Below are 23,216 nucleotides of genomic sequence, written 5' to 3'. Positions count from 1 at the left end.
TATGACGTTAAAGGATCCTAAGATCCCGCGGTATAACATCTGGTACATTATTCATCCCGTCATAATAACAGGTCGTTATTCTGAATACATTAACGCGGAAATTATATCAGGCGGTGGAAAGATTTTGTAAAATATATTCTAGATTATTTTAATACTAGAGGAGAGAGAGAGAGAGAGAGAGAAAGAGAGAGAGAAAAATAAGAGGAAGAGAGGTGAATTATTACATCGATGTCGCCGCGTTAAAGCGAGAATAAGGACAAACTCTTAGCTTCGAGATTGGGGAAACATCAAACTGTTAAAACAGTATCTTCTTGTCTTCGATATTTCCTCGCGAAAGACCGAGAGGACCGACGGAGAGACTATTGATAATTAATCTAACAAGCGTACGGAAGGGGGTTGTTCTTCGACGAATTTCTTACCCGTATCGCACGTGGGTACATAAATACGAGTGCTTCCTATCTTGAAATTGTTCGTGCCGGGCGGCCAACGACCATTATTAACCGGTAGGCGGAATCGTTTTTACTGACCGCGTCAATAATGCAAGTCGCGTATAAATTGTACGATGTAGAATATCGTAAGTATCGCGCCGGGCAATTGAAACGTGGAGAAATCTCGCGAAAATATCACGATATCTTTGATCGTCGCGTGGAAATTTTTTTATGTTCGAACAAATTATCGATCGGAATTCCTGATTTCAGCGCGAAACGTTCGCGGACAATTAATAATGGCGCAGCCGAATGCGAATTAGATGCAGCGATTACCATCGTGCTTTTCATAAAAGGTATAAATGCACCTTTTTTCTCTCAGAATGCATTACTCATATCGGTTATTTTTGTAATTCCATGATAATACGCGCCGCTCACCTCATCGTCAGCGCAATAATGCAGTAATAATGTATAAGTGATATATTTCCAGTATTATTACATAATTATACGGTAATTAATTCGCGGGATATAATTACGGTCGCGCAAATAATACAGGCGCATATTAATTGATCAAAGCGTCGTCGCGCTTCCGCGAAATTCGTTTCGCGATAAACGAGACAAATCGTTGCGGCGCGACGTATTCTTTTTCTTTTTTTTTTTCCTTTTTAATCCGCGACATCGCTGCTCGTTATGCAACGTTTTGCGGCAAGACGGGAATTCTTTTTTTTTTTTTTTTTTTTTTTTTTTTCGTAGTTATAGACGGAGACTTCGACGAAGTTTACTCTTGAAAATTTGCCGTATATATGTTTTGTATTTTACAATTTCATTATTGGCGTTGTTTTGCATACCCATCGTTTCGCATCTGCGTGTACAAAAAAATCCTTGCGGCATAACCGGTTGTATAATGGCGGTTATTAAGAATAATGACTGTCGAGAGCGGAAGAGTAAAGACTCGGCCACGTAGATACATATTCATGAGAGTAAGTGAATCTCGCCCAATATCTTACGTAGTCTCCCCAGCCGTTGCTGTGCTCGAAAGCGGATATAAATGCCGTTTCGATAATCGACCGCCGCGTTAACTACGGCCGCCTTAATCATTGACCCTCTCTCCTCTTTCTTCCTCTTCGCCCATCCATCCCCGCATTAAACTTACCTATCGATGAACATTATAATTTATGTTCGTTATAAATGTATGCCAGAATTCCTCGTCGCAATTTAAAAATATTGGCATTCACGATATGCGATGAGGAATCTGCATTTAAAAATTTTTCAACGCATTCTTCTTTTAAATTCTCGTTTATTATGATTTTAATATCTTTCGTAAACATGATCGCAAGACTTTATTACTTCATAGCTCGATTCAACGAATAAATACGCCGTTCGATAATTATTATATTTTGATAAGGGAGATTTTAAATGAGAAAGAGATGAATTAAATGGCTTAATTAAATTTAAATTTTACACGTAATCTTAAATATCTTAAATATGATGTATTATTTCTTTAAATTCAATCTTTTTAAGAGCTTTTTAGGATTTTAATATTTTAATATTTAATGTTATCATATGTTCTTTTACTGCTTTGAATTCTTTTAAAGAGGAATTGGATGAATAAATCAAAAACTGCATACATCAAAAATTAATAAATCTAATATACTTCGAGATTTTGAATCTAGATTTATTTACTTTTGATATAGTTGATTTATCCAATTCCTTCTTAAAAAGTCTTGCTAATCTCATTGCTTTTTATTAGTTTTCAGAATGATATTTTATTAATTCAAGAATACTAATGAAATCTTTAAAGTTGCAGCAACTAGCAGATTTCTAATAGATTTCATATATGAATATATAACATCATTACTTGTATAAAAATGTCTTGTCGCATTTGAATACTATTGCAATAATTTCCTCTTTCATTCAAAACATTTATTTAACATCTGATGACAAATGATGTCACGCGAATGTAGTAAGTTTTTAATAGCTTTTCAATAATTAATCGTTTGGTTGAAACGCCGAAACATCGAATATCAATTACATCAACTTGCGGAAAATGGTTACATGCGGTTTGAATAAATAACATACGCAGATATAAGATATTTTGCGTTTCCATAACGCAATATGCAATGATTGAAACGCTTTATACGATGATCATTTCCGCGGGAGGCCAATAAACATCATTATTAAACACGTAAAATAGCGCAATGTAAAAGTGGAATATTGATCTTCATTAAATCATCTCTTGTCTAAACAATTACACATGCGAGTATAAAATGTTTATTTAATTGCGTACATGTCAACAAATGGGGAAACGTGAGCAAACTCGCTCGGTTCAAGTTGAAAATACAAATATACATAATAATCTCTTCTATTTTCACGCGCGATGTAACAGAATCTTTAATTTTTCATCGATTCTATCTCTTCTCTTTCCCCCGAGTGTATTTCTTTCAAAATGCATCAATCGTTCGCTTTCGAAATTTATTCTTGCGAGTCAGCTCGTTGCAGTTGCATGTTTATTTTTGGAAATTGTATTACGTGCTCAGTTTTCTAAACGGAAAGAATTTTTAACCGAATTTTAGCTGGGTAATATCGCGGCATGATAATGAATTCTTAAAAGAGTGTAATATACATGTAGGAGTAACGCGCGCGTGTCGTTTCAAACGCGAATAAATCGTGACATAAACGACGATAGATATGGCTGTGGAAGATGCGCGCAGAGAGAGAGAGAGAGAGAGAGAGAGAGAGGAGGGGGAGAGAGAGAGAGGAAATCGCGCGCTTCCTTCCACTCGATTAACTTTCCCAATGATCGTGATTGGATCTACCGCCAAGTCGGAAGGAATCAATTATCCTTGCGGATTCCTTCCTCTATCCAAGCGAAGAGACTCGACGGAGAGACGTCGAATCAGGATGTATCCCGAATACGTATACAAGCCGGGAGAGAACGGACTTATACAATCGAAGAGATTTCAGGTAATTTTAATAAATTATTCGGAAAAGAGGGGATATATATAACAAACGAGAAAATCGCATAATCGCTCGCGCTTCCTCCGAATCTCAATGCAAATTGCCATACGAGTTTCTCTCCCGTGACATCGCCCTGCGATATGGACCCGGCGCTCGATGCGGATATTTGTGCGCGCGGAAGGTTTCCCCGAGCGTTTCTTTACAAAGTTCTCCTCGTGACAGACATTTTATGCGGAATGGGACATGTAGTAACTTGCCTCCGCGTACGCGGCAAACTTCATGATCCGCAAGTTCCACACAACTGACATATATCCAACCTGAGGTAGACCGCAAAGTTCGCGCAAATGTTTGTACGTTTCTCCGGCGACATTCTCCCTGGAATGGCTTATGATTATTCAAAAACGGTGTAACTCTGGTGGGTCTTCAACGCGATACGCATCGCTGCGGAATCGCGGCCTAGTGGACTCGACGATTAAGATCTCGAAGAGCTCGCGCAAGTTTATTGTTTTCCCAGTCCTCCCTCTTCCTCCCTTTTCCCCTTTTCTCGCCCCGTCCTCTCGCCCCGCCGCTTTTTCATGTCGCGGGATTTACGCGTCTGCCTTTTATTTATTCACGCTTTAATTACCACCCTGGTCTTCATCCTTGGCCGGCAGGAAGGGAAGGGTGGCAGGGGGGGAAAGAGCTGGGGAGGAGGGGAAAGTTGGACGCTGGGTATGCGGGCACGCTCCTATAAACGAGAAACTTGGGAGGAGGGAGGGAATAGCGGCGAGAGATTAATGGGACCTGGTTAACGTCGCGCTGGTGTACACCAGGTGAGAAATTTGCGTTATTCGTATATGGCCGGGAAAAAAATGAGAGGAAAGAAGATAGGCCTGGTAGTTTTATTTCAATGTTCCGTGAGCCGAGATATCGCGTTTATACGCGTTCGTTACGCGAAACATTAGCAGCACCCAAGAAACATTTATGACGGGACGACGATTAATGCTGAAGAAGAGAATTCGAAATAAACGTGACAAGACAACCATTAGCGCGTTATTTTTCCTTCTTTTTTCTTCTCAAGCAACATTATATCGCATGCGTATCTTTTTTTAGGACAAAATTTTCATGGCAAAATACTCGCTGTTTTATTCCGCTCTACGGTAGCTTCACGATAGCGAGATTTCCGTAAGTTTCTCCGAGAAATTCGTGCGACTCCGGCGGCGCCTTACTCGAAAATTTTATTGTTCGACGAGATTGCTCGTCCGCTAGCCGCGCTCGTAATTTCGGGGGGATTTCTCGCGCCTGTCCCGATAAATCTCGCGATTCGTTCTCCTACGAATCTTATGCCGCCGCCCGGGCAATTCGTTTGAATCTTGGAAGCTCTCCAATCGGGGTATTCGGCAGAGGGTAGAGCGTCTTAATATCGTTAATGAACCTTCGCGGGTTCTCGCGAAAAAAAGTAACTCACTAAATGCCCCTTCGACATTTTGTTTTTAAATACGGATCGCATCGTAAAAGTTTTATCGTGGAAAATTTTCTTTTCACCGAACAAAAAGATATTCTAATTTTCATTGTAAATGCTACTTTAATTTTCCAGACGACTGTTTTATCAAGTTTTTACCGAGCTTTCCCACGTATACACTCAATATACTTGGAAACTATACAAATGGAAGTAACTCGAATGTAAAAGTTTGTTTTAATTTTATTATTTTTAGAGTAAATAAAAGTAAATCAGTGACAAATTTTCTATTGATATTATCGTGTAGCGGGTATTTTAAAATAGTCGCTGAAACATTGTGAAAAGCGACGTTAAAATAATATATATAAAATTTAAAATTATATATATATATATATATATATATATATATATATAACGACGTTTAAAATAATATATATAATAATAAATAAAATTTATCTCAAAAACCGACGCGATTACATGTAAATTTTTGACTGATACTATATATATAATCTTGAACAGAAATGTTAAACAAAATAATTATTGTCGATTGACTTTCAAAGATACATGGCGCGCGGCTTGCCAGGTCCGCTTGGTGAGATTCGTGACGAAGCAGGCAATGTGGCGCGATACGATCGAAGTCAAGGGGTGGTCGAAGAGGGCAAGGGGTCGACCGGCATTCATCTGGGCAGATAACATCGCTTGTTAAACCCACCCTAGCCTCCGGTGTAGCTAGCACGCTTACCTGGAGGGACGCCATTGCTCCCAACATCGTACTGACACGAGATAGCAACCCCAGTCACTAGCTCATCCACCCCCTCGCATCCCCTTTCCTCCTATTCCAGCGTCTCGACCACTACCACCATCACTACCACACCGCGAAACATTACCAATATCACCGGAGCGTCGTTACCGTCATCATCATGACTACCACTACTGTCGAGAACTATCACGGATTCACCAATCGAACCAGCTGCTACTAGATAACGCGGTTAACTGTCACCGTCGCGTCTCAATTTCGACGGTAAATCTTTCATTACAACACGGAGGGATTTGGTCGAAAGCCACCTGAGCCGCGTTGATTTTTATCGTCTACGTCGATTACTATCAGCATCGAGACTGCAAAGTCGAATCCATTTTCGAAATTACCACCAAAATTCACGAGCTTTGACTGATATTTTATGAAGAAATTAAAGTCTCATTAAGTCTCGATATATCTCATTTCGCGATATATGTAGGATTATCACGGGAATGTTGGGCGGTAGGAAAAGTTTATTAATCACGAGTGAAATACGATGTTATAAGGGAACAATGAACAAGATGTGATATTTTTATCGGTGCACATTCGAGGACATGATATAGCGATTTGGAAATTTGCACGCGAAAATCTACATGCGTGTAGAACCTCGCGAGAGCTCCGACCCTCTAACGCCGTCTCATCGGTGGTGCAAAGTGAGTGTACGACAAAAATAAAAGAGGTAATAATAATAAATCATCTTTATTATAGCTATATAATGGACGTAAAAAGGATGCTCGCGGTAATGGCCCGTAAGAAAAAGGCATAAGCCAGAGAGCTCGAGTCTCGTTCAACGTGCGCCCAGTTCCTAATTAATTATTGCCATAAATAGCTGAAGAAACACAATTAGCGAAGCAGCTAGCGTAGGTGAGAAAAAAATTTCATAAAGTGCCTTTTTGCGATAGAAAAACTCTTCTGCGAAAAACTTCCTCTCCCTCTTTTGTGCTCACGGGCATTATTCTTATATCTCGCTCGCTCTCCCTTCTCCTCCGTTTACATTGTTAGGTATTTAACAAATTGCATCGCTATAATAAATATGATTACCGATAGATCTTTGTTAAAAAAGGAAACGACGAGCAATTTCTTCCGCAACATGCTCGGCGCGAATTTAAATATATAATCAAAGGAAAATATTTTTGCGGTATCTTTGCGATAATTTTTTTTTTATTCGATCCTAGATTCAGGGATTTTTACCGAAAGAATGCCAAAGGACGTATCTGTACATTTGAGGGCGATATTCTTTCCCTTCGTACAGCGAGAAAAATACAAGACGAGGGGCGATAAAAAAAGAGGACGGAGACTAGTATCGATGGGGCAGAAGAGGGACGCGTTTCGGTCGCTCAAGGGTGGTAGCTCCGAAAAACAATTGTCGCGCCCTAACGGTGCAGATTTGTCGAACGGCGAGGACACTTCGGTCCTCGAGATCGAGAAACGGTCGGACTGGAATAAAATGTTGGGGACAAAATAAATAAAACGTGATTCTCTCCACCGAGCCGTAACCCTTCGGGTATCCCTCCTAAAGAGGGCTTCGCCAGCCTCCTCTGCCGGAATCTGCACTTAAAGCGCCACTGAAATTAAATGAGCGATAACAATTCGCGTAAAAGTGCTCGACTAAAAGAACCGCCTGTGCGCAGCACGGTAATCTCCTCTCCTCGAAAGACTTTCGTTATAATAACCGCGTCCTTTTTATCGCATCGCGGTCGCGTCGCGCATTTAGCGACATTATGCCAGCTCGACTGTAAATTTAAACTTTCGACCATTCGCGGCGTTTAAATAGTAATAGCCGTACGCCGAGATAATCCGAGATAATAACGCTAATAAATAGCAAAATTACATAGCGAAACCTAGGGATTAATAAATAGCAACTAACGCGAACAATGTACCAAAATAATGATAGGCGGCCGATATAAATTCGCGTGCCCCTTCCCGAGAACACGTATCGTGAGAGACGAGAGTATCCCGTTAGTATTTAGGATTCGTCGGCTTATCGCTCGTGCATATCGATCACAATCGATGGCAATCCTAGCTCCCTAGACTTGAGCCTCGTGGTATCTTCCCGGAAGCATTTCACCGGTAACTAAATCCAGAGGATACCGGGCGCCTGGTCGGCAATTCCATCGCTCGTGCGCGTCGATGGCGCCGATCGGCTGTGAATTCCACTTTACGGAAAGTAGGACAGAAATAACTGGCGGGGCACGATCGGAAGGGAATCATTTCGGCCCGCGGCGAATTCCGCGCGGCAGCGCGCTATTAATGCACAAGATTCGTCACGTCCGCGGACTGTCCGCATATTTACTCGAGCGGAATCGCGCGCTTCCCTCTTTTTTTTTTTCCCCTTTTATTTTTTTCCGCACTGCGAAATTGTGACTCGCACGCAAAGACGCGGACACGCGGATTGAAAGTCCCTCCCGGGGCGTGTCCCGCGGAAGCAAAAAAATTACAACACACACACACACACACACACACACACACACACACATATATATATATAAAATAGGGATGGAATTATACACAATAGGGGAGGAAGCGAGACGCGCGGGTATACACATGTGCATCTACGCGAAACCGGAAGCGGATACGGGCCGGGGAGACGGTCATGGCGCGGCGGAGAAGGAAGGAGGGGGAGGCGAGTGTGCGACGAGGAGCGACGAGGGTACGGGCTGTTGCGACGGAACCGCCGTACATAAATCCTCTGCTTGACGAGCGCCGTTGTTTTTGCGATTTACGTAGCGCGACAATATTTGCACGTTCGTTGTGCGCGATCGGTGTCACCGGTTTGTCTGGTCGGGCCAGAAGAAGAATAGGAGGGACCGGACCGGTGATAATTATTCGCGGCGAATCCAGCGCTCGATGACTTATATCTTCCTGTAGACGGGATATTTCGTGATTGGGGATCTAAATTTGCGAGAATTTTCCGTACCTTTCTAATATAAATCCACTTGACGTCATATGAGTCGCGTTTTACGAGATGATATAAATTTTCCAAATAATTTTTTTCTTAAATATATGATATAAATTTGATGATATAAATTGATATAAATGATATGATGATATAAATGATATAAATTGATATAAATGATATGATGATATAAATGATGATATAAATTTTCCAAATAATTTTTTTCTTAAATATAAATTTGTGAATGCAATTTTTACATTTTTTTTTAATCAACTGAAATTAAAGCCGTGAGTGTTTTTAATGATATGTACATCTTTCGATTAAAAGAGAGGCGAGCGGCAGTTTTTGTCGCTGAAAGTTAGTAACTCGAAAGCAATATCGTTCCTTTCACATGCCGGATCGTTTAATTAGTCCAATTATGACCAATAACCAGCGCTCCGCATCGACAAGGTTGCGCCGGGATACATGCGCATCCAATGAAACGTCAGCGGCCCATAAAATTGACTGGCGCGAGATTTTGTGTATTTTTCACCAACCTGAACGCGTGCGGTTTTTTAGCTATAATCCGTGTTATATCGTTTTATCGATAGGAAATCTCGTTGATTGATAGCGAGTTCAAAGGATTAATAATATGTACGTGCGCTAAAAAAATTTCGGAGGATTAAAAAAAAGAAGATTTTTCGTACACTGTAGATAATCCAATGGAATATCTGAAGAATACTTATTTTTTAATTATTTCCTTTTAGGTAGTCTTACTTCTTCGGCATTCTAGCTCCATTTGCGCTCGAGCTACGCGTAAATAGTTAATTTGGAGATTACGTCTTGTTAGTATTGCGCGCATCGATGTAAAGCGGATGCGAGATAAACGTAGAGCTTGGAATTTCCCCGGTATCAAGATCGCCGGCAATTTCGAGCGGAATTGAACTGCGAAATACTCGTGAAGGACTACGTTGGTCACCGCTGTCAGAAGCCACGCGCGATATTGCCGAGCGCCGTTTTTTTTTTTTTTTTTACCCCAAAGAGAAATTTGTCGATCGTCAGGCTTTGGCTTCTATGTTGGACAAAAAAAAATATTTCCCAGCCAACGCGAACGAACCGACAGATTGCAATATCAGCGAGAGCGATCGCGTATATTGGAAGAGGACAAGCCGCGCGCGCATCCACGTTATCGTTATTATTATCAATTTAAACAGATCCCGGGATCAGTATCGGCATAATTACGCTCGGTAATGACTTGTAGGTTAATTGAGTATCGGCTCGGATCGATTTTCGATAATCCGTCAAAGAGGAACGCTTCAACTCTGGCTCAATATCGTCGCCGGCGTGGCCAGTCTTGAGAATGAGAAAGAGAGCGGGAGGGACAGAGAGAGGGAAACCCAATCAAATCGCATATTATCCGCTTTATTCCTCGCGTTCGCACATAGGGAATGTTTGTCCGCGCACGTGCGTGATACAACTGTCCGGCGAACGTGATTGCATCAAGGCAATGAATTAAGCCTTGCCGTGAGGCTTCATTGAACCTTGTCGTTTGACGCGGATTATCGAGCAAGCTGCGAAATATTATACGACCCATTCGTCTCTGTCGAGTCTTTATATCGCGCGAGCACCAAACGCGAGCTTAAAACTTACATTGTCCCATAATTTTCAAATCGCTATCTACCTGACAGCGATGTATAGTATCCGAGTAATATCTCTTTGGCGGGACACATTTCTCGAGAAATGTAAACTATGGAAATGATCGCGTCTGACTTGAGAGATGAAGTCGCAATGCACACTCGTTTGTCAACTTTGTAATCTGCCATCGAACATTGTAATGGTCGTAATTTCAAGACACGCAACACACAACTATAGTCAAGCGTCAATGTTGATGCGTCAATTTCACCGTTACGCGAACACAAACGCGCGCAATCAGTGGCCAATTAATTAATATCAATTAACAATTATCTCGGGGTATTTTGCGAGGCAATCTGAATCTTCGAGATGTCATCTCGCGCATCCGGGAGAGAGAAAGAACGATGAGATTGACTCGAACGGGGGTTGCGGTTTAGCGATTGTTCGATCAAATTGCAATTCTGATTTGCAACGGACGTAATTCCGATGTGGAGAACGTAATAACGGCGCATTCTCTCCAGCCTCTTTGTTCTCCATCTTTACGCATTCCTTCTCTCTCGCTCTCGGCTTAATCCGTCGCGAGGGCTAATTGAAAAAAATGCAATATCGCCGCCTCAGCAAAGAAAACGTAGTGTGATGTAACGGTTTAATCGTTTCATCGCGTTTGGCCGTGATTCATGCCTATCGATATCTGTTTCATGCTTTTTAGTATCGACAACGACGCGCGTTTTCAATCCTTCCTGTTGTAAATGCTGCATGAGGGAGAAAAATTTACACAGTCCCAGTCTCTGTTTCGCTTGCACGGACTACTTGCTACGCACAGTTTAGCAAGTCCGTATAAATGGATGATACATCACGACACATTCGCAATAGCTTCGACATTCTCCTAGCAGAGGATTAAAGCTTTATGCTCGAAAATACGAGAAAATTTCCATATGGTACTAAAAGAGAAAGAAAGAGAGAGAAAGGGGGGGAGATGAGAAGATTTTAAATTCTGACTTTTTAAAATAAAAGCATGGAACCGTCGATCCGGCGACGTTGACGTTAGCATGTTTGCTGTCACTGGTGAAGTTCGCGACAAAATGGTGCGTAAACTGGGAAAAAATGAGAGCGCGGAAAACTTTACGCTCGGTTTCAAATGGATTGGCCGATATCCGCGAACGTGTGTATACTCCGCGATGTGAAAATAGAAGTGGTAAAATAATAATATCATGCTGTGAACGCGGTGCGGCAGTTTCTCGGATTTCAGTGGTACGACTCGACGTTTGAAATGCTGGTGTTCTACGTCACGTCGCTGTCGACCGCGTCTTCATACGTATAGAAAATGCAGTTGCAAGTACATTGTCCAACGCGCTTATCAAACGCATGAGAGAAGAACGCGTAACATCGATAGAAGTCAAGTTACAGCATCTGTGCTTATTGCGTTTATTTCGCTCTTTCTCCCTTTACGTTTCTCGCACGCATTCCTTCTATTTTTTATTATGCGATTCCCTAAAAACGCTACGAAAACTAATCGACAGCTTGCCGTTATTTATTTTATCGCGCGGTTTATCGCGCTATTTGTGCGTGATCACGAATCACATGGGGCGGAAATGAAAGTTCGGCGAAAAAAAAAAAAAGATAAAATACACGAGAGATGCGTAAAGAGTCGGATCGAGGATGAGCAAGGATGGGAGCGCACGAGAGGGAGGATGAGCGGGAATAGCGAAGTGGCGACTATATTCGAGCTCTTCATCGGATTGGTCAACACCACCCCCTTCTCCTCCCGTTCACCCCCGACGTTCATTCGGGGGTGAAATAGGATCGGGCTGCTCGTATCGCGCAGAGAACACTATGACTCCGTTCCCAATAATAGGACGATACAATCATTACCTTCCCTCCTTCTCCTCCTCTCTCTCTCTCTCTCTCTCTCTCTCTCTCTCTCTCTCTCTCTCACGCGCGTGTTTCGGGGAAGGGAGATGTGAATTTCCCTGGAAAACTACCCTTTGCTCGTCCCGTTATACGAGCTCTTCAGCGCGCGTTCGGACCGGACATGACGTTACCATTGAAAAAGCTCTATGAATTACCTCTCATCCGCTTTTCGATTCTTCATCCCTCGCGACTCGGAATTGGGAAACGGACATATCTGTTGAAAAACGTTGGACTTTCACGGCGCACTTGCGATTAACCACGTGACGAATATGACGCGCATAGGGGATTATTTCATATTTCAATAGTCGGAATATTTTAAAAGGCCAAATATCACATTTCATGCTTTTTACAAACGTTCCAACTGCGTGGATAAGAATTAAATATTTTTCGCAAATGTATATATATTTATTTATTTATATAAAAATATACCTTTGAGCGGCGTTACGGACTTTTCGTCTATAAAGCGCGCACCAATTATTCCGTTTGTGTTCGGCGTAAGTTAATTACCAGGTTAGTTATTAACGTGCTTCCGGGGAACGTGTGTCGCGTTTTCTATCCGCAAAATTTGACCGCGGCGCACCGCAGAATCAGCATTTCCAAATCCGGCAACATTAACTTCGTCGTGATAACGCGATAATGTGATGCGATGGCACTTGAAAATGACGATGATGTTACGTCGATATCGTAATGAATGATTAGCGGCGGTCGGAACAATCGATCGATTAATTCGCGGAAAATACGATCGTTCCGCAAAAGCTCCCGAAACGCAATCATCAACGAACGTTTGATAAGCGATCGATGAAGCTCGGGCTCGTTTCAGGATGATCCGAAATTAATCGTGTTATTCTCCGCCTCGAATTGAAGTTACCGAGCCGATTTTTGCTAATTTATTCGCGAAGCGGACATAACAACTGCTGTAGGGGCGAGTGGCTATCAATGGAAATTTATTTAAACGTTGCTCTCTAATTGGGCTACCTTATACCAAGCGACGTCTCCGTCTCTCGTGAAATATAACGAGGCCTGAATATAACGAACCCATTTTCGCGCCGTATGCGCCGTTATATTACGTTATGTAATCGCGACTATTTCGAATTTAATAACACGCTTCCGTAGACGAGTGGCCGTTGAATTAATTGTGTTAATTGATCGTCTCGGTATACCACGTCCATGTTCAGATCCACTTTCTTACTCGTTCTCTCCGTAGTCGAAGTCTGGATCGGAAAAGCATCGCCCGAGATACCTCTTTTAGTCAAATCAATTCGACATCGCCGATCGATATATATATATATAATGTTGCATATTTGATCAAGGAAATTAGATAATATTAACGAGTCTATATATATGTATACATACAATTTCAATTAGAAATTTTATGTTAAATTTAAATTTCTATTTTAAAACAGAAGGAACAAGCTTAATCTATCTAATTTTTATATCTTATACCTTTTCAATTTATCAAAACTATAATATCCACGTCAATCTTCGTTTCCTTTTTTGAAAAGACGCACTTATACGTCGATCCAATCATTTTTGGAAAAGTGGTGAAATCGCGAGAAGGAAAGAGGGAAAAAGAGAAAGAGATACTGCCCTCTTTCGTTGACATATCTTATTTTCTCGCTTAGACGTTTTGTACATTGTCCTCGACGTGGTTGTAGCTGGCATGTCGCGCAAAAAGTAGGGCAAAACCAGTCTGCATGGTCGGGCCGACTTGTGTAACGACGTTCCTCTGCGCGCGAGTCAAGTCCCGCGCTCTCAAGGATAGGACATTTATTACGACAACTACCGACGACACCGACAACAACTTTCCCTGGCAGGATAAATAACGAGACAACCGGCAAAATATTTTAGCCGAGAGGTACGGCTTGAATTACGTATTTCTAAGCCTACGTGGTTTAGGAGACGCGATCGTCTCCCTTTTCGTTTCTCACCTCGTCGCGACAGTGAGCTACCACCGTGGATTTGTCGAGTAATCCGTGGGGTCAAATATTAATGATTCCGCTCGTTTATCTCGAGACCGAGACCTCGTAACGACGGAAGTTTGCGGATATTGTCGAGAATTTTATCTCGACCTACTTGCTTGAATGATAAATAGCGTACAATAGTGAGCGCTAAGAGTTATTATTAAAAATGTTTGTTTTCTTTCTCTTTCTCTCTCTATTAATTTCTTAAATGATAGATTTTATAGATAATATAATTTAAATATAATATATATTATAGACAATATAATTTAAATAATATAATTTAAAATAGAGAAATAAAGATTGACAATCGTTTGATAAAATAACAGAGAAAATGTCGACGTGCGTGGAAACTCGTAGTCCCCGAAATTCCGAAATTCATATAGTTTCTCGATGATCCTTATTTTTCCTTACAACTTCCGTTTCTAGCGGTCATGTTTACACGGGCGGCTTTATTAGACAGTAATGCTCTCACATGTCCCTAATTGGAACAAAGTTTCGAACGTCGAGGTTAATGCACTTATTTGTTTGTCGATAGTCACCCGGAGCTGGGCCTTGTATGTAATTTTATAACTTTGCTCTAATGTCACATTAACGACGAAGCGAGAAATTATAAATTCTAGCGTCAAAGCGACCGCTGTTACTGCCTAACGAGGCAACGGAGATTTCATTACCGGGCGCGAAGGGCTCACCCGGCGTAATCGGATTCGGCCGGAGGAATTGGGGCATAATTTTCGGAAATACCCGTGACCGCATCTGCTTTATCAGTTCGATATTTCGCAATTTAATGGATTACATAATTCATGAAGGCTTATATCGATATAATGGGTCATGTTTCTAAGTCTCCCTAAATAAGTTGCACGACGACTCGTTTATAATTTCTCACGAATTTTTCGGAAGTAAATATTGCTACTCAATATTTACTTCCGAAAAATAACTCAATAACGGAAATTATGATATTTATAAAGAAATTAACACAGAAAGATAATATATTTTATTATTTGAGTTATATAGTTTTTACAAAACACACGTGTTTGTAAAACGCGATGGAAAATTTAAGAGATCCCTAATAAATTGCATATTGATTCGTCTGTAATTTTTTACGATCGGAAATAAATTGATATTCAGTAATATTTATTAAAGAAAGGTAATACATTCTACTCTGGGATAAAAAATTTTTATAAAATTCACGTGTTTGTAGAACGCAACCGAAGATTTAGGAGATTGTAGATCCCTCAAAACTCACGAGGCCGTTAAACTGCCCATCGGAACTAAGGAATTATACAGCGTAAAATAAGCGGCAGTTAGTATTATGAGAATTGCTTCTTCGACTTTTGTAAAGCGCGTAACTGCGGGAGGTCGCAGGAGACGTTTGAAATCGCCGAGTCTCCGGGGCCAACCGCGCCATCCCACCATGAATTCATTCGCACCCTCATGAAATTCAAAGCAGTCGTTACGCTTCTGGCACAACGACAACGACGAGTGCGACGGCGAGAAGGACGAAGAGGACGAGATGGGAGGCGCGGACGATGTATAGTGCGCTGTGGTCGCCTATAGACATGTATCTCCCCGCGCGCGCAGTATATTCGATGTTTTATTTATAATTTGTTTATCTCATCATCTGCTCGGACCCGCCGACTTGTGTATGTAACGGTGTCTACACGATCCCGCAGGGTATGTCAGTGATTCTCGAACATTCGTCGAAAACATGAATAGTCAAACACATCTCCCTCTCTCTCTCTCTCTCTCTCTTTTTTCGCAATATCTATCTACATTGCTGAAAATTTTTTCCACGAGCGGAAGTTACAGTCAATCGGAATATGCGGATGAGGGAAATAAAGCTTCTGCGAGCGAGGCTTTTCGTTTCGGGACGACGGAAATCGTAATGTGCATTGGACACGAGAAAGCGCGATGTAACGTTATACGCGAGATACAAGAGTTGCGTATCTCAAAATTCGCGACACAGTGTCATGAAGCAGCGCGAATAACGGGGATAATAATTCAGTGTTTTTCCCTCTCGCATATTTTCAATAGCGCGATGAATAACAGATAAAATATCGAACGCATATATGTTACGGGATCAAAAAATCGGGTGACATTCGAATGGATTGGAAATCAGGAAAACGTTCGAGAAGACCATTCAGTTAATCCTTCGCGAAATATATATTGTGCGTTACATTGACCGATGGTAACGAGTCTCGCAATCCGGTCGATTTAAAAATAAAAAATAACACTCAACGTTTAGTTATTACATTTTCAAGCGATTTAACGGGAATTAATTGCTAGGAAAATTCGTATTCATGTGTCAAAACGCTTAAAGAAATCTAATAGAGAGAGAGAGAGAGAGGCGGGAGGGGAAGGGGGAAAATTTCGTAAGAAATGCCAATAAAACGTTAACTGGGGCATATCAGATGTGAAATGTACTATTCAGCCGGAAGCGTTCAAATAACACGCTCAGACATTCTCTCTTGCTTAAAAATGCCATGACGTAAATGGAATTCGAGGACATTCCTTACAATTTCTGTCTGTCAGCTAGAATGCAGAAATTGTAAACAACTTGCATAATGAATTTAGCAATTCAAAGAATAGAAATAATAATTTGCATTATCGGAGCAGAAAATTTACGCCGATTTGCATGGACTTATTTGAACTTCAAGTATGTTTTATAATTTAATAAGTACCACAAGTAATCGAATTTCTCAAATATCTGTAATATCCTATTTTTATAGTGTAGAAAATGCTTTAATATTTATAAGAATATATTATTGCATTCAGATACATATTTATTCAAATCTCATTTAAAAACATAACCAGACTAAATGCATTCAACGAGGTAATTCAACAGAATGTAATGCCGATATTTGAATTCGTCAATAATCCGTTTCGTGGATCACGTGGATTATTGATAGACTGAAGCATTCGTTGGGTGTTCTATGTTGAATGCACTGCCGAGACTGGTGCATTCGATTTCTTCGAAAAGTTCAGATGGATGAATAGCTACTGAGGTCAAGCGGGGGAGTCGCGAAATCGCTCTCGTGTAAGCACGCGAGTTTAAGGAGGTCGAGTGCTAGCTCTCCAGGCTTCCAGCTTCTGTGACTCCTTGCGGGCCCCCTCTCTTTCCCTCTCCCGCTGGAGGTAAGTCGGTACTGCTCCATTCTGCTTCCGTGACCTTTTCCAAGATGCATTCCTTCTTTTGCATCTTAATAATTGAGATGTAAGATATCGTAAGTGGATCTTTTGAGGTAGCTGACGTATTCGTTCGAAACGCCACAAAAAAAAACCGTATGTAGGGCAGAAAGTACTTTAATTTCGTCTGCAAATCGATGGATAAATTAAATAATAATTTTCCACGGTTTTATTTGTCTATGAATAGTAAGCAAATAAAGCTGATGTTGATTTAAACTTTTCAGATGTATTTTTAAACTATTTGAATGAACGCAAAATTCGCGTGTTTGAAGTAAGGATGAAGTAAAATATGGAATAAAATTGAGTTTAACTCTAAATGAAACGTACATGTAATAGAACGTATCATTTAACGAGACACTCTTTAAATCGGCTTATCGTAGACCTCATCCACCGGTTAATTTAACTTTACTGCACACAATGAAGATAAATCAAAACTTCCCATTCGTAAACTAATCTTATCTTTATTACGCTGTATAACTGATATCGAAAAGATTAGTTTATATGTAAACGCGCGCATTAAGTAAGACATATGAAAAAAACACAGTTGTTTAGCAACTAAGTGAATAATATCTTTATTAAATATCTCACAAGTTGTAAATGAAATGTGCAATATGTGTTATATTTTTTATGTGTGTATAGCCAACACACATATATATTATCTTATAATATATACATATATTATAAAATTCGATAAGTTCGGACACCGGTGAAGAGAGATCGATTCTATTCCTGTTTCTTTTACGACCAATCGTATTTGATGAAATCAGCAGCTCTTCCGCCGATCATATTGATGGTAGCAACGGGATTACCGGAAACCACCTATTGAAAGAAATAATACATGTTAGTTATAATTTTTAAACAATTAGAAGTATGTTGCATTTCAAAATATTTGGGAAAAATTATTTGTCCATGATGTTAGATTATTTTCGAAATAAACATAAGTTAAAAAACATTAATCGTTTGCAGCATTTTTATTAAAATTTTGTAATAATGACGGAAAAAAAACGCTGTTTACCTGTGGCATGATAGACGCATCAGCTACTCTCAAGTTAGTTACGCCATGAACTTTGAGTCGTGGATCAACAACTGCCATCGGATCCGAAGCGGGTCCCATTTTACAAGTACCGGCCTGGTGATTTTCGGGCCGAGTGTCGTATTGGATTAGACAGTCCCAATGTTCATAACTACCCTTTTCGCCTACATGGTTACATTCCGGGGCATCGTAATTTATTCTCGTCAAATGATATTTGCTTAATTCGTTTGCCGTTACCAATTTTAAGAGTTTCTGGATACCGCTGTAAATAATCTTTCTGTCTATTGGCTCCGCCAGATCGTTAGCCCAGATAATCGGATGGGCCAATGGATCTTTCGATGCAAGTGTGAGTCGGCCTATAAATCATTTGCATTTAATTGCAATAAACAGAACTTTCATTCCCCTTAAAAAGAATTATAGAAGAAAAAAAAGATTTGATCACTTTTAATTGCCAAAGCACAGAAGAAAAAAATATTGCTACTTATTTCATCAGAAAAATATTGCGCTAATATTTCTTGCTATTATGTATGTATAAATTATGTAACTATTCATTTACCTCTGCTGCGTGGCTGTACATTTACTGAAGTCATTCTAATAGTTTCTTTATTGTTGTATGATAGCAAGTCCGGAATCCTGTCGCCTGTATTACAGGTAGCTTGATAACCAGCGAAGAAAATCTGATTGTCCGGATCGTCTTTGGTGGTGTATTCGGATGCCAGAAGTGCAGTAAGTTGAGCCAAACCGGTTGATGACATCGGGCCCGTTTGATTGTGTAGATATAGATCGGCAGAATTCATATTTAGCTCTTCTATTGGCGGTTCATTGATATTGAAATCTAAACCGTACGACTGGTGATTATGGAGATTTTCGCCTACTCCCGGTAGATCGAGAACTGGTTTAATCTTTACAGATTTCAAGTGTTCCTTCGGTCCCATGCCCGACAGGAGCATAATCTGAGGCGAGTTTATCGTACCGCCCGAAAGGATCACTTCCTTTCTCACATTTACGTGTTGTTCTTGACCATTCTGTAAATATGGAAGTCATTATATGTTTTACGGAGATACAATCGCGCGTGTAATATAAATCGGGAATAGAAAGTAATCTCACTATAATTATTTTGACTCCGGTAACTTTCAATTTCGATCCTTGTCGTTTTGTAAGGAGTTTTGTCGCGATCGCATTCAGCTTTAAGTGGAAATTTCGACGATTCCTGTGCGGCCACAAGAAAGCTCTGGGAGTGCTGAGTCTGACACCATTTCTGCTTATCGTCTGTGCGATGTTGAATCCCGTGATATTCGGGCCCACCAAGTCTTCGGTGACTCCAAGGCCTACTTCTTCCGCTGCAGTTAGTATGTCCCAAGCGAGTTGTGGCTGCCAGGGGAATCTATTAACGAAAGTGATCAGCGAGTCTAATTCGTATCTATAGGTCAATTAAAGCGGCAGAGAAATTGTGGGAATAATGTTTAAAGGTATGTAACAATGTATCTGTGAAACTGGCACAATCTATGAATTTCAAAAAATACTAACAGTTCTGATAGCACTTCTGATAGCACTTGCGTTCTACAGTTCCTGATAAAAATTAAAAAAAGTTCCGCATTTCTCATATTAAAAAATGTACTAATTTCGCGAATCTAGAACGATATTCTTACCTCTAAAGTACTAAGACGCGTTGAATATCATTATTTTTAGTAAGAGTTCCCAATAGTTTTGCTCAAGTTCAATATCTGCAAGTCCTATATATGCAATTTCAGATCGATATTTCAAAAATTAATAATTTAGTCAATATTTAATGTCCTCGATATTTAATCATTTTGATACATTTTTACGCAAAATTCCGATCGCTTACTATTTTTAAAACAATTTTTTACAATTATCCAACACACTCTCTTTCTAAAGTATTAAAACGCGTTGAAAATTATTAATTTTTATAACAGTTTTCGATATTCCTATTCAAATTCATATATATATATATATATATATATATATATATATATATAATTATATCGATATTTAAATCTAAAATTACATATATATACTTGAACAAAAATATCAAGACTTATTGTTAGAGGGAGCATGTCGTGCTAGGTAATTGTAGAAAATTGTTTAAAAAATAGTAAACGATCGGAACTTTGCGAAAAAATGTTTCTAAAGGCTAGAGCTTTCATAGAACTGTCGAGAATTATTGTTAGAACTGCGAAAAATTATCCACATGACACATTTTCACTAAGTGTCGTGCGGATTAAGGACATAAAAAATTGATTAAAAATTATTAATTGTTAAAATATCGATCTGAAATTGCATATATAGGCTGAACTTTAATAGAACTCTTGCTAAAAATAATGATATTCAACGCGTTTTAATACTTTAAAAGGAAGGGTGTCGTATTAGATTCGCGAAGTTGGCACATTTTTTCGATTTCGATTTTTTAATATAAGGAATGCGGAACTCTTCTTAATTTTTATTAGGAACTATAGAATTATGAAAAGTGCTATCAGAGCTCTTAGTATTTTTTTTTTAATTCGTAGATTGTCGTGCTTGCTTCACAGACACTGTGACAGTTCTAAATGTGCGTAATTATATTTAATAAATGCCAGATTCGAATACATTAATTATGACATAGAATACAAATAGATGTGCCATTAAAATATTTTTCATTCATAATACTAAATTTTAAATAAAATTTAATAACAAATTTAATAACAAATTTTATATATAGACATTTATAATTAATTAAATAATAAATATTAAAAAAAGAACCATATATATAAATTTAATGATATCATATATTTATCTCACGATATATAAATTTAATGATATCATATATTTATCTCACGACATGCTTTTTATCTCTATAATTTTAAATATGTATTTGTTTTAATATATTATAAAGTAGATCACACACACATATATAGTCAGAATATTATGAAAATAAAATAAGATAGAGAAACATATTTGCAAAATAATTCATACCTTTCAACTGTCATCGGACCTCCAACACCGTGATCTTGTCGTCGGACCCTTCCAATCTCCTTATTATCTTCCTGTTTAAAGAAGTACGGCAATACCTGATAGACAAAAGAGTATAATAATATTTTGCGCGACTGACGATCTGTTTATTGACAATAATTCCTTGGATACTTACATCTTGCCATGACCAGCCTATATTTCCCATCTCAACCCATCTGGTGTAATCCTTTTCATGACCACGATGATACGCCATACCGTGATGAGAAGTACATCCGCCGAGATTCTTGCCCCTTGGCCAGCTACAGCTACCGTTGGTACTCAAGCACGCGTGCGATTCGTTTGTGGTTTGATACTTCCAATCCAATTCCGTGCCTGCAATCATGAATATGATCGAAATTAGCTGCGCGAGTGCTCATTTTGCCGATTAAAAAAAGTACAAAGCGTACGTTACCGAGAAAGACTTGAAGGTTGCTTGGTATTTGTGTGCCAGCTGGTTCATCCGGTCCGGCTTCCACGAGGAGTACAGACCAGTTCGGGTTCTCGCTCAAGCTAGAGGCTACGACCGATCCACCTGCGCCACCTAAGATAAAAAGAAATCAAAATAATGAATTAATATTCAATATTCAATTTTTTTATAAATAAAAATCAATTTAACTCATTTATTTTCAATTATCGTGATACAATCTGAAGATAGACTTTAACAATCTTACGTTTTAATAATCTTACGTAGAAATAATGAAACGAAAATGTCTCGATTAATAGCAAGATAAACAGGCACATTATAATTATTATTATTATATTGATTATCTTACCTCCAATGACAATAAAGTCATAAGTGTGATCTAGTCTTGTAACAGGTTTTATACGTTCACAAACACCGTTAATTACCGTGCTATAAGTAGTTAACACGCTCAACATATTCAGAAATAAAGTTGCAGAATCGCCGCTGCAAACATTCATATATGTAAGTCCACTTACGAAGGGTGACGAACATGGTGCTTGCGGTGTTACAGCATCGGGTATTAAGTTCGTAGAACTCGCACACTATAATACCGGGATAATACATAATTTATACGAGTATTAATTACAGCGATTAAGAATTTCAGTTTTAATATCGCATATAATGCTATATTATGCGTGGGATAAACATGTTGAAAGAAATGAATGATTTTCTTGATAAACGATTAAGAATATAAATTATAATTTCTTAATATTAATATTTTTATTTAAAAAAAAAACATTCTCCATTTTAATTTTTTGATTTTGAAATATTGGAGGAAGTTTCAGTTGTGTGTGACAAAGGAAAATATTTTTTGATACAATTTTATTATATTATCTCGAGATTTTCCGGAACGATATTGATTTTGTGTTACACATTTTGATATTTCTAATATTTATTTATTTATTTATATTTCTTTTTTTTGTTCATATGAAACAATGTATTAAGAACATACCATTTTTGTAGTGCGATTATCTGAACCTCGTAAGTAGAACGATCCGTTTCACTTGGCTTTCGTTCTACAATTGCGATGCTCTTTTCGATGCCGCTTTGTTATATAGCTACCCGTTTATAAATGGCGCGTATGCATATGCATAAAATGCACAGTCATTAACTTAAAAAAAGTGATAATAGTGATGCTTGTTAACTCGTGCTTGTCACACGTGCAAATCGTTACACGTGGTATCGTTGCGGGAATTTGATGAATGGTCTGTGAAATAGCGCGAATAAAATAGATAGCTACGCTGATATGAACTGCGTTATCCTTAACTCCATTTGCATTTTGAAAGTTTCTGATGAGATGGCTATATATTGCACGTAAAAAATTTTGCGGACATTAATTTATTAATGTATTATCTTATCAAACAGTTTTCGGATAGAACTTCCGTCTTGTTATACAAATATAAATATCTGCTTTTGTTTCCAAGATTTTAGACATTACATTTATATATGCGCTGTTAGGAAACGCGGATCATCGGAAACGGATGTGATGTGTTATATTTCATATTTGATTTCTGCCATTAATGAAATCTCTTTTA

The 23,216-nt window shown here is 39.1% G+C and overlaps 2 protein-coding genes across 2 annotated transcripts in view; one reads left to right on the top strand and one right to left on the bottom strand.

The window, feature by feature from the left end:
- The window catches only part of LOC105258246 (nephrin), a 343,203-nt gene that overhangs the window by 70,539 nt on the left and 249,448 nt on the right, over positions 1-23,216 (top strand). The window lies entirely within an intron of this gene.
- On the bottom strand, positions 17,904-22,734 carry LOC105250730 (glucose dehydrogenase [FAD, quinone]). The gene is made up of 9 exons (XM_011256980.2): positions 22,634-22,734; positions 21,992-22,223; positions 21,631-21,759; positions 21,355-21,551; positions 21,183-21,277; positions 19,320-19,596; positions 18,769-19,237; positions 18,195-18,568; positions 17,904-17,998 (listed from the first exon to the last, which is right to left on the bottom strand). Exons 1-9 carry the CDS (start codon positions 22,634-22,636, stop codon positions 17,918-17,920), a joined length of 1,857 nt encoding a protein of 618 aa, XP_011255282.1. The 5' UTR covers positions 22,637-22,734; the 3' UTR covers positions 17,904-17,917.

This window comes from Camponotus floridanus, unplaced genomic scaffold (genome assembly GCF_003227725.1).
Source record: "Camponotus floridanus strain SB8 unplaced genomic scaffold, Cflo_v7.5 scaffold23, whole genome shotgun sequence".
NCBI classification, from domain to species: Eukaryota; Metazoa; Arthropoda; class Insecta; order Hymenoptera; family Formicidae; genus Camponotus; species Camponotus floridanus.
This window is presented reverse-complemented; position numbering and strand designations above follow the sequence as displayed.